At 32.1% G+C, this 12,221-nt stretch overlaps 1 protein-coding gene across 1 annotated transcript; it reads left to right on the top strand.

Moving 5' to 3' along the window:
• The first annotated feature begins 8,722 nt into the window (after positions 1-8,722).
• Positions 8,723-11,749, top strand: LOC144564270 (WRKY transcription factor 72A-like). The gene is made up of 4 exons (XM_078313853.1): positions 8,723-8,814; positions 9,207-9,767; positions 9,978-10,091; positions 10,832-11,749. The coding sequence occupies exons 1-4, from the start codon at positions 8,731-8,733 to the stop codon at positions 11,594-11,596; spliced, it is 1,524 nt and encodes a 507-aa protein (XP_078169979.1). The 5' UTR covers positions 8,723-8,730; the 3' UTR covers positions 11,597-11,749.
• The last annotated feature ends 472 nt before the right edge of the window (positions 11,750-12,221 follow it).

Genomic DNA, 12,221 nt, shown 5'->3' with positions numbered 1-12,221 from the left:
TGGTTCCACTCACTTATTCAAAATGATAGATCAACAATCGATAAACCGCACCAACATGAGAATCATAACAGTTATACAATTCAATTACACTAATATCACAATTAATGCAATGCGGCAACAAATGCTTTCAATCAGAGATTCAACATGCTATGCACAGTTTATTTAAATCAAGCAATCAACATAAATATAATAATATGCACCGTTATTTAGTTCTACGAATAAACCCCAAAACAGATCCCGTGAACCCCCGCACCTAGTTACGTAGGGCACGTAGAGGGTCCGCGATCTCGCGACTCGGTAAGCTCGTCAATCCCGCTAGCCGTGCTCGTTAGGATCTATACATAGGTCAATTTATTAAATTTCGGCACTTTTACAATTTAAACCCTAATCAATTTTTGGGAAAATCCATAAATTGGAAATTTGGTTGCACTTTGAAACACGAAATCAATCAATTTACACTATAGAAACAACAAAGGCACGGAATAATCAGTTTGGTACGATTCTACGGGTTTTCACCGAAACCCTAAAAACACGGAATCAAGAAATGAGAGAGAAATAGAAAGGGGAATTACCAATGGAACGGATGGATGTGCGAGGTTTGAGCTCCTCTTCCTAAATCTCCGTTTTCGGGCAATATGGTCACCGGGGGCTCTCTCTCTCTCACTCTCTCGTTGTCTTTCTCTCTTGGCGAAAACAAAGAAAGAAAAGAGAAGAGATGGGGGCGCAGGAAAGGAAAGGAAGGAGGGAAAGAGGAAAGAATGACAAGGGCCCCCACTTGTAAGTGGTCTTTTTGCAAAATAAACCCTCCACTTGTTCGATATTGATTAAATGATTTATACAACACCTATTGCTCCTCTTTCTTAACACAATTAATCGTATAATTATTGTTCACCATCCACGTCACTAATTTCGTATATACGTATATTTATATTATTCGATTTAACCACTTATTATTTTAATTAAATCTGAATTTTAAAAGTTCACAGTGTTACAATGAGAAACTACTTTTATATATAAATTGAAATATATTTTTTAAATGAGATATATGCTAATAAGAACTTTTTAAAGTGAACTATTTGAAATATATTTTCATTGGTTCTTAATTTTTTTTTATATAATATGTACTTTTAGATGGTGCTTTCTTCACGTTTTTTTTAATAGTTTCAACAAATGTGATTGGAGACACCATTGAAAAAAAAACAAAACCAAGAAAATGCATACAAAATAAAGTAAAATTTGGAGACCGAGAAATAAACCAAGAAAAGTAAGATATAAAGAAAATAAGAAATAAAAAACCGAGACTGATTATAGACTATGAGTTTGAAAATTAATAAAATTTGGAGACCGAGATCTCCAAGTTGGCAGTCCCAAACAAGAATTCAATTTCAACGCTTTGGGATCTGAAATCAATTATGATTTATTTTCTTATAAAAATCAAAACTGAAGAAAAAATATATCTATGTTTGAACTGTCACTTTATCTAGTCGGCAAATAATATTGGGAATTTACTCAGAGGTCCTTACCAAATGTTAACTTCGAGATTATATAATTGTTCGGTTGCTAGCATTCAATTAATAAAAATTATGATTTGTAAGAACAATGTCAAGTTTGAAATTGTAAATTTAATATTCAAAATTGACGCACTATATCTTTTGGGAGCTCAAACATTTTTTAAATATTAAATAAACAAAATTATCAAATCACTTTCAATTAGTAGCGGATGTAATAATAGACACTGGAGGTCTTTCTCGAAAGGAATTTCTTATTGATTTGTGTATTTTAAAAATATTACCAATATGTTTAATTGACTTATAATTTTATATAGATTTCCTTAATACTTTTTATTTATAATTTTATATTTATCTCCTTAATAAGTTAATTTATTGATGATTTGGTATATAATTAGCGATCTGCACAAAAATTCTAATTAAAATAATTGGCAATAATTGAATTTTAGAATATGTAAAAGGGATTAGATGCAGACTTAATAAGATAGCCGAAGAACATTTGTTGACATCGAAATAAGTGGCATTATCACAAAAGAATTGAAACAATTAATATATACAATTGGCAATGTTGATTGATAAAAAAAAAGTTGTACTTGTGCTCCTAATTTTATTAAGAATTAAAATATTACAAAGAAAAGTTCAGAAATATTGCGAAGATGATACCTCGACATTCAGTTCCAACTTTTATCTCTACAATTAAAAAAATTAAACATATACCATATAGAGTAAGGCACTATGGGTTGCATAGAGGACTACGGTGCTACGGTTTAATATTCAAGTTTTCAAAATCCTAACGGTCGATTCGAACCGTTCATCTTGTTTTCCATATTAATATTTGTTTGGAGACCAAAATTTACATTTTTTTGAAAAAATTTTACTTTTTTTTAGATAGATAGAAAATCACTTGATCTAAAAAATTCTGCACTATTTAGATATTTGATTTTCTACCTATCTAAAAAAATAGTAAAAAATTTCTAAGAAATGTAAAATTTGGTCTCCAAACACATATTAATATGGAGAACAAGATGAATGGTTCGGATCGACCGTTAGAATTTTAAAAACTATATATATATATGGTAAGGCTATGGTGCTATGGGTTGCATAGAGGGCTACGGTGCTATGGGTTGCATAGAGGGCTATGGTGCTACGGCTTAATATTCGAGTTTTTAAAATCCTAATGGTCGATATCCGAACCATTCATCTTGTTCTTCATATTAATATGTGTTTGGAGATCAAATTTTATATTTTTTGGAAATATTTTACTATTTTTTAGATAGGTAGAAAATCAGTTGATCTAAAAATTTTTGCACCATTCAGATATTTGATTTTCTACCTATCTAAAAAAAATGTAAAATTTGGTCTCCAAACACATATTAATATGGAGAACAAGATGAACGGTTCGGATCGACCATTAGGATTTTGAAAACTCGAATATTGAGCCGTAGCACCGTAGTCCTCTATGCAACCCTACGGTGTTACGGCTCAATATTCGAGTTTTCAAAATCCCAACGGTCGATCCGAACCGTTTATCTTGTTTTCCATATTAATATATTTGAGAAGGGATCCAATTACACCATTTTATAGTGATACATCTTGACACCATATTTTTATAAGTCATTTTTGCTATTTCAAAATTCAAATAGTCGATCTGAACCGTTCAACGTGATGTTCACATTAAAATGTGCTTGGAGACCAAATTTTACATTTTTTTTTGGAAATTTATTACTATTTATTTAAAAAATATTAAATTGTTATTTTTCAATGGTCCAAAATTGCCTAAAAATAACAATTTTGTACACATCTTAATAAATACTAAAAAAATTTCAAAAAATGTAAAATTTGGTCTCCAAGCACATTTTAATATGGAGATTATGTTGAATGGTTCGGATCATCTGTTTGGATTTTGAAATCGTAAAATGACTTATACAAATATGGTGTAAAGATGTGTCACTATAAAATAGTGTAATTAGATCCCTCCTCTCTCTCTCTCTCTCTCTCTCTATATATATATATAGGGGATGGCTAAGATGAGCCATGGAATAAAACAAGTTTTTGCTCCATGGCACTATATTTTCATTTTGAAAATCCAAACAACCGACTCGAACCGCTCAATACGATCTCCATATTAAAATGTGCTTGGAGACCAAATTTTTTATTTCATGCCCACTAGCAATTAATCAGCATGTTCGGATGGAAGATGCACTTCCGCACTTCCATATATAGTTGTTTGGGCACGCAAACAGTGTTGGTTTAGAGTTTAGGGTTTAAGATATCAATACAAAATTGCAAGGTGCCTATATGCCTGATATAAATTGAAATTAAAAAGGAAACAGTGCCATATGTTTAATATTTTTTTAATTGTACAGATAAAATAAAATCGGATTCAATTTCCTCGTATATGATTAGAAGCAATTATTGAAGTTACAGGCAAATATTAGAGCCCTTGTACAGATAATTTGTGACATCTAAAAAGGGCTTTGAGACAAAACGAATTTTAATTATTTCCCCATCTACCGAGGCAAGAGAAATATATAGTTGGTGTTGACCCCCAATCTAATAATTTCCCAAAGAGTAGTGCCTATACAGCATAAATTATATATATTTTTGCCTTGTTCATTGACTTGTCATAAATGTTCCCATAATTGACTTCTAACATATTTTATTCTATTTCCAACAAATAAGAGAAGAATAATGAAGTGGTTTTCATAAATTGGCAACATGCATGGAGAGAGACTTTGTATTGACAACTGGATCTAAAATTAATAAGGTTCTAAATATTCATAGAAGAAAGGCTTAAAAAAAGTTATCGGAAATAGCGTAGTTATAACAAAAGCTATCATACATAGTATTTTTGTTTAAAAATTATATTTTATATTTTTATTAATTATTAATATTATCTAAAATTTTATAGAGCAATAAGTATAACAAAATTGATTAAGGAATTAGAATATTCATATTGAACCAGTACAAAGCCAAAACTGTTATTCAAAATATCCCTAATTAATATTATTATAAACTATCTATCTTGTTCCATTCAAATAACCTAAATATCATGGCATAAATTATATTTTTTTTTATTAAAAAACCAAAGTATTATAGAATAAACTATCTATCTTTTTCTATTTAAAAGCAAAATCAAATATGGATCTTACAAAAATTGATTTTTAAAACTAATTTTCAGTTGGGTCTTTGTATAAAAAGTCTATGTAGCATAGCGTGTAGCGCAGATGACGGACCGATATTACCGCTATAGCGGTTGTAGTTGAAATAAAGCACTTTTGACTCATAGCTTAGCGTTTAAGATTCAAAAACACTATAATATCGCTATTGCGTCACTATAGCGTGCTATTTAGAACACTAAAAATTAATCATCCAGTCAACATACCTTAACGAAATCGTTTGGACAAGTACTACCATCGAAATTTGTTAAAAAAATTAGTATTTAGAGAATTGCTTGGTGTCACCAGAAGCCGAAACATTTTTACTTCTAGCATTTTCTCAAAAATAATAAACTAAAAAACACCAATTTCTAAAAAAATTCACCTTCTATCACGGCCGCATATATAACACTGATGCAGACCCAAATTCTTGGATCCACACTATGCCGATGCGGATCATATATGAGGCCGCATCAGCATAGTGTGGCCCTAACATTTTTTTTTTCTTACCTCAATTTCTATTTTGAAATTGAACTTTGTGCCTGTAATTTTTTTAGCATATCTCAGGGGATGTGATTTTCCATGCATATACCATAATGTTTTTTTAGACAAATATATATATATAGAGAGAGAGAGAGAGAGATGGGCTATGGTGCATTGTAATGCATAGGCTCCTTGTGCATTGAACCATAAATCACCGATTCAAAGTTCAAATGACCAATCCAAGCCATTCATCTTGTTCCCCATATTAATATGTGCTTGGAGACCAAATTTTATATTTTTTGGAATTTTTTTACTATTTTTTTAGATTTATTGAAATCTGAAAATCCGGGTGAACAGTAAAAATTCATGAACCACCGGATCAGCGATTTTCAAAGTAGCTTAATAAATAGTAAAAAAATTCTAAAAAATGTAAAATTTGGTCTTCAAGAACATATTAATATGGAGAATAAGATGAATAGTTTGGATTGGTCATTTGGACTTTGAATCGTTGATTTATGATCCAATGCACAAGAGTGCCTATGCATTGCAATGCACCATAGCATATATCTCTCTCTTTATCTATATATATATATTGAGGCCGCACTATGCCGATGCGGATTCAGATATGGGTACACATTGGCATAGTGCAGACCTCAGCATTTGAGTCCACACCGGTGTTCTGTAGCCATGATAGAAGTCGAATTCCCCATAAAATAGAGTTTTTTGATTTATTTTTTTCCAAAAATGGTAGAAATAAAAATTTCAGCACCAAAAGCGGTATCACTTAATCTTTTCCACTTTTTTTTCCAATATTATTTATCTTGATTAAATATATCTATTTTATGTGTAAAAGTCTAAATTTAGTTAAAAACATATTCGCAGCACAGACTGTTACATGGTTTATCACATTAAAATTAAATAAATCTCTAGCGATATGTTTCCTTCCCTCTCCTTACACCTTTCTTCAATTCTTACAATTAATTTTTTCCTTATTTTTCCATTTCCTCTATTTTATTTCTTCTCTTCTTATATGGTTTCGACAATAAAAATGAAAACAATCATATCTTTACGGATTTTGTTTAGTGCTATTTTATCTTTGTTAATAGATGAATATCAAATCTTGTGTCAATGTAAACAATCATATATTTCTGATCTTGAGATAAAATGAAGAATATCTAGAACTTTTGTGTAGAGAAATTTTCGTTGTTAAAATAATTTTCATCAAGAATATATATGTAGAGAAAATTCTTATTTGAATCATATTTAATTATATATTTTTTTTCAATTTTGTTTCTTTATATATCATTTCTCCTCTAAATCGTTTAATGACATGTCTTGCTTGTGAAGAAAATTACATATTAAGTAGCAATTATATTTCAAAAAAAATCATGTTATATTTGATCCATTTTTTTTGTTTTCATTTGTTGTTGTTTCTTTTATTTTTATTTATTATTTGGATTTTCTTTTTTTTTCATTTGTCTTTTATTTTCATTTAAATATTTTTTTATTTTGTGTGAATGTCAAACAAACAAGTCTCTTTATAGTCTATTCAATCTTATAATATGTCCTCGTTGCAACGCACAAGCACAATACTAGTTTTTTATTATAAATTTACAGCGATATTATTTCAATTGATGAGGACGCATTAAAAAAAAAAAAATCTAGGATAATTTGCTACCATATTTACTTATCAATGCCAATTGTCGGCATTTTCAATAATTAATTTTTTTTATTCTAAAGTCATGTAATGATAATTTGCTACCATATTTACTTATCAATGCCAATTGTCGGCATTTTCAATAATTAATTTTTTTTTACATAATCACACTAAATAAAACAAACCAATATATTACACTATATATATAATCAATCGTTAGTATTATATCAGCCATCAGTTCTGGTGAGACTAATGTGAAATTTCTCTAACAAACGAAATAATTTGTCTATAATTGTATTTACATGTCAATAGCCTATAATCGATGCTAGATTATTGCAATGTTGGACCTTAATTACTAGTGTCAACTATTAACATGCTAATTTAATTTGAGTATCAGTCCAAAAATATATATATAAGTACTGTATAGATCTGGATATATATATTATCCGTTAACATTTAAGAATTACTCCTCGACAACTTCTGTCAAGTTTTAAAAACAATAAAAATTTAAGAAATGTTTTTCCCGCAAAAAAAAAATTGATGCAATGGAAACATTGGATTTAATACTATCGTCATTTTACTCATCGTACATTTTGTCAACTTTTAAAATAATGTGGCTCTCTTTTCTTTTTTTTGAAAATCTTAGTAGAAGCTACTAAGTAATGTGGCTCTCTTTTCGGTGCTCCTAATCCAGCGAACAGCAGAGCTCAGAAATAATAATATTATACATCCACATGCAATAGAATAGTTGCTAGAGGAGAAAAAATTATGATGAGGCAACCAAGTACAAGCCAATGGGAACAGACGCAGGTTTTGACTCAAGCATGAGATTTGATTATTTGCTCCGCTATGAGCACCATCATTCTATCTCCGAGTCACTTCCGTTTCTTTGATCCAGCGAGAGAAATCTAAGATCGCTTTAATTTTCTCTTTATGAGGTCCCTATTATTAAAAAAAGAAGTATCATTTTTGGAGGAAATAATATGTACGTATAATATATCTCAAGCTAAATGAAAATTTATCTGGGTAATTCTAAATCACATTCTACTTTTCTTTTATATTCAATAAAAAAAAAGTACTTTCGTCAATTTATTTTACTCACTATGATATTAAAGAAAGTTAATTTTCTGACTTTTATAAATTAAATCTTCTTAATGTACAGTAAGACAATATATACATAAGAACTTGTATGTGTTCTAGAATTAATTATCTGACTATTAATTGTATACGCAAATACATAGATATTCCTCTTTTTATATTGCTGTACTGGAAACGGGACGCATCCGATGGGCATTGGCTCCAAATCGATCTGATGTCCACTCATAACCGTCTGATTTGCTTCATGATACATGCATGCCGCTTCAATATTTGTGCGAATCAAGTGCACAAGAATTAAAAAGCCAATCGGAGGCACTGCTCCGGTTGTAGTTTTCTTCAGAATTTAAGTTATTGTGAATAAAATATAAATGTAGAAGTATCCTTAGCTGGAGACATGAAGCATTTCTTGAATGGTGTTAGGCACCCTGCAAGTACGGCTACATACCAGGTATTTAAATTAAAATTAAGCCTAAAACAAAACAACATATCTCACACGTTGAAATCTTCCATATTTTGAATCTATATCTTTTCTTTGCTCGCCCTTTTTTTTCATTTAAAAATTTTGAAGTTTAGTCAGCACATGAGGTTTACTGTTGACAATTTGACATTTAGATAGGAACTTCCTTATTTTAGATAAGCATTTGAATTTTTATTTTTATATTACAAAAGTCCAAGAGGTTAGATCAGTCTAACCTTTGGCTCTATAAAGGGGATTAGCTTGGAGCAATATAGCTATTCATTGCTCTCATATTCGTTTGGTTCCATTAGACATATAGGAAAAACAAACATTAGAAAAGTAGCTCTCGTATTCGATTTTGTTCCATTAATGGAGATAGTAAAAAGACTATCGATAGTGGAGGATACAAAGCTTGACCGACTCAACGGAAGAGATAATGAAGAGATTGGGAAGGTACATCATTTTAATCTCTCTTCTGTCTCTAGAGCTTTCCTTTGAGACTATATTTTGCTTTCCTTTATTTTCTCTAATGAGTCCTTTTTTAACTTGAGTAAATAAGGATCCAGCCTCTTTAATGAGAATTTTGTTTGCTTACCCACAGGTTAGATTCACTGTACATTTTAGATGCACATATATATACAGTTATACAAATATATTTTTATTTTATAAACACATGCATTTAGTATGCTTGTAGGCCATATATATATATATCCATACTTAGCTTTGCTACGAAAACAAGAAAAAAAAAATAGAAGAAAAGAAACTACGTACCAAGCTTGTCCAAAATTATAGCAGTTATTTATTGTCTCATGAACTCAAGTATAACACATGTCAAATGACCACAGGAGCAAACACTGGCGCCATCGACAAAGGTCGAAGTGGGTGACATGCGAGAAGAAAACAAGAAATTGAAAAGCCTCTTAACACGTGTAGTTGATGATTATCAGTCGCTTCAAACTCTCTACTTTGAGATAATGGAACAAGGAAAGGGTAAAACAGTAAAGGAATCAAATCCGGTTACTGCGCCCCCTACGAGTGTAGAAGAAGAGCACAAGCTTGTTTCTCTAAGCCTCGGTAGCACAATCTCATCAGGTGGCCTCAACAAAAAAGAAGAGAAGGCACGTATCAATACCAAAGGAAATGAAGAGGATAACAAAATTGAGAAAGAGCGCCTGAAACTGGGGCTAGATTGCAAGTTTGAAGGGCCTAGTTCAAAATGTGAGGCTAATGTGTTGAGTTTGAGTTCTGACAATAGTTTCGATCGTACAAAGGATGAAGAGCCTGGTGAATCATGGCCACCTAGTAAAATAATGAAGAACATGCGTGGTGTCGATGATGACCTGTCCCAGCAACCTCAGGTCAAGAAAGCTAGGGTTTCTGTCAGAGCCAGATGTGACGCTCCAACGGTGAGTAGATTTTAAATTTTATTTTTTTATTTTAATATTTGAATAAACAAGTAGAAGCTGAATTCACTGGAGAATTATTTTTAAGGTAAACTGCAAAAGCATGGATGGAATAAATATTGAGATATTAGTTATCAATTATAACCGTGGCAGCAACAAGCCAACAAGTGATAAGTGATTTTCATCTAATTTTGCATGATGAATTTGTGACAGATGAATGATGGGTGCCAGTGGAGGAAATATGGACAAAAGATTTCTAAAGGAAATCCATGCCCTCGAGCATATTACCGATGCACGGTTGCACCAGGCTGCCCGGTTAAAAAGCAGGTACTAGACATTTTCCATGTGTATAATTTTGAAGTTTAATTGAACCTTCGAAGGAAAAAAACACATTGTATGTAAATTATTGTGATTATTCAAATCCATGGCGTCAAGTTGAAATTTTGCTAGGATTGGAAAAATTGAAATATTGTAAAATATATATATATCTTCTCGTGGATGCTAGATTTGTGACGATTGCAAAGAATTGAAATACTTGGTCAATAGAAGAAAATTACTTCTCATGTTACATGTGTATACCTTTTAATGTATATAATAAAGTTTGTCAGTAATTTTTAAAATTACGTTTTACTCTGGAGAACCAAACGATATCAATAATTCTTTCCATGGAAAAAAAAATATTGGTCTAAAATCGAATCAAGAAAGAAAATTTCAATGAAGCGCGTTATCACCTTGTCGAATTAATTAATTGTGTCGTCAGCAAATTATTTTACAGCCTAAATTAGTCGAGCTGCTGACCTAATGCTTTTTGAAAAATTCAAATAAGATTAGCTCAAACATTATGTTGACTTCATTAAATTTCTAACTTATCCAATAAAGAACCTCCTGAGTTCTTCAAATTTGTACATACTGAAGACTCAGTTAGATTAATTGGTTAGTCATATATAAGCTATATGGTTGAATATATTTATAGGCCTACCAATATTAAAAGATAAAATAAACATTTTGCTGTTTCAAAGGTTATCCTAATATTGGAATACTAAATCTTTCTTCATTGAAATTTCAAGGTGCAAAGATGTGCAGATGACATGTCCATACTAATCACAACCTATGAGGGGACACACAACCACCCGCTTCCGGTTTCAGCCACTGCCATGGCATCCACAACTTCTGCTGCCGCCTCTATGCTGATGTCCGGTTCAACCTCTTCACAAACCGTTAGCACTCCTGCTACTTTCTCTGGTTCATCTGCTGGCCTCCATGGCCTCAACTTCGGCCAATCAGATGCTTCAATATCTCGTCCATATTTCCTTCCAACCGCATCGGTGTCCTCAACCCCTTCATACCCAACCATAACCCTAGACCTCACCGCACCACCAACATCAACAGCGCAACCTTTCGCTATAAACCGGCTCACAACAAATCCAAAATTCCCCTTCACAAATTTTAGTTTTTCTTCACTAGAATCATCCTCAATTGCCACTTCATGGTCAAATAGTTACTTGGGCTATGGGAACCAACACTACAACAAAAGCCCATTAGGCTCGTTTAACCATATAGCCCAACAAACCCAAGATTCAATTTTGAATTCTTACATACAAAAGACAGCAAATTTGCATCCACCTACGACGAATCCAAGCTCGACGCCTAGTTTGCTAACAGATTCGATTGCTAAGGCGATTACATCAGACCCCAGTTTTCAGTCTGCCTTGACAGCTGCCATCAGATCGTATGTCAGCAATCAGGGGCCGAATCAAGAAGCCCAAACAAGAGTCGATGGCCCAGTCCAAACCCATGGGCTTAAACCGGCACGCAGTCATTTGTGCTGGTGAATGGATTCCAACCGTTTGATTTCATCAAGAGTCGTGCTTCTTTTGTAATCTAGTGTTTTGGGGACAAAGTCTCCTTTCATGTTCCGTTCTTCTTATAGCTGATCGTGTAGCTATTCGATTGATTAAAAAGACTATTCTGATCGTTTCACTCCATAAGTTATCCAAGGATACTCTCACCAGATTGTAATCCCTCAATGCAGAGGTGTTAATTTTAATTTCAATGCTTCTCATCCGTTCGATCTCAATCACATGATCTAAGAATTAAAATTCGAGCCGGCAACTAAATTTAAAGGAAATGTCAAATGCAAAAAAATAGTTTGACTTTCTATATATATTCAAAGCCTTTTGAATTTTAATCATAAAAAATACGATCCACTTTCTACCGAGGCTTCAGAAACCACTAACTTTGATTGAATAATTTGGGAGAATTTTGGGGGGGGGGGGGAGGTAAAGATACAGTAATGGCGAAAAAAGAGAGTAAAAGGATGAGACAAGCTCAACAATTTCTTATTTCATTTCACAATCGGAAACGGTACAAGCAACGTCTTTTATAGGCGATTCTACTTCCTAATGCTTAGATTTCTCAAATAAACTATGACTTGCGCGGCTGATATGGCCTAACAAG

Source organism: Carex rostrata, chromosome 13, assembly GCF_964058835.1.
Source record: "Carex rostrata chromosome 13, lpCarRost1.2, whole genome shotgun sequence".
Classification (NCBI taxonomy): Eukaryota; Viridiplantae; Streptophyta; class Magnoliopsida; order Poales; family Cyperaceae; genus Carex; species Carex rostrata.
Note: the sequence above shows the minus strand (reverse complement) of the source record. Positions and strands in the feature narration are given on the sequence as shown.

Bases quoted from the DNA above. Each gene is read 5' to 3' on its own strand.
- LOC144564270 (XM_078313853.1), top strand. From the start codon at position 8,731: ATGGAGATAGTAAAAAGACTATCGATAGTGGAGGATACAAAGCTTGAC. The intron at 8,815-9,206 runs GTACATCATTTT...AAATGACCACAG, and splicing joins ATAATGAAGAGATTGGGAAG to GAGCAAACACTGGCGCCATC. The intron at 9,768-9,977 runs GTGAGTAGATTT...AATTTGTGACAG, and splicing joins CCAGATGTGACGCTCCAACG to ATGAATGATGGGTGCCAGTG.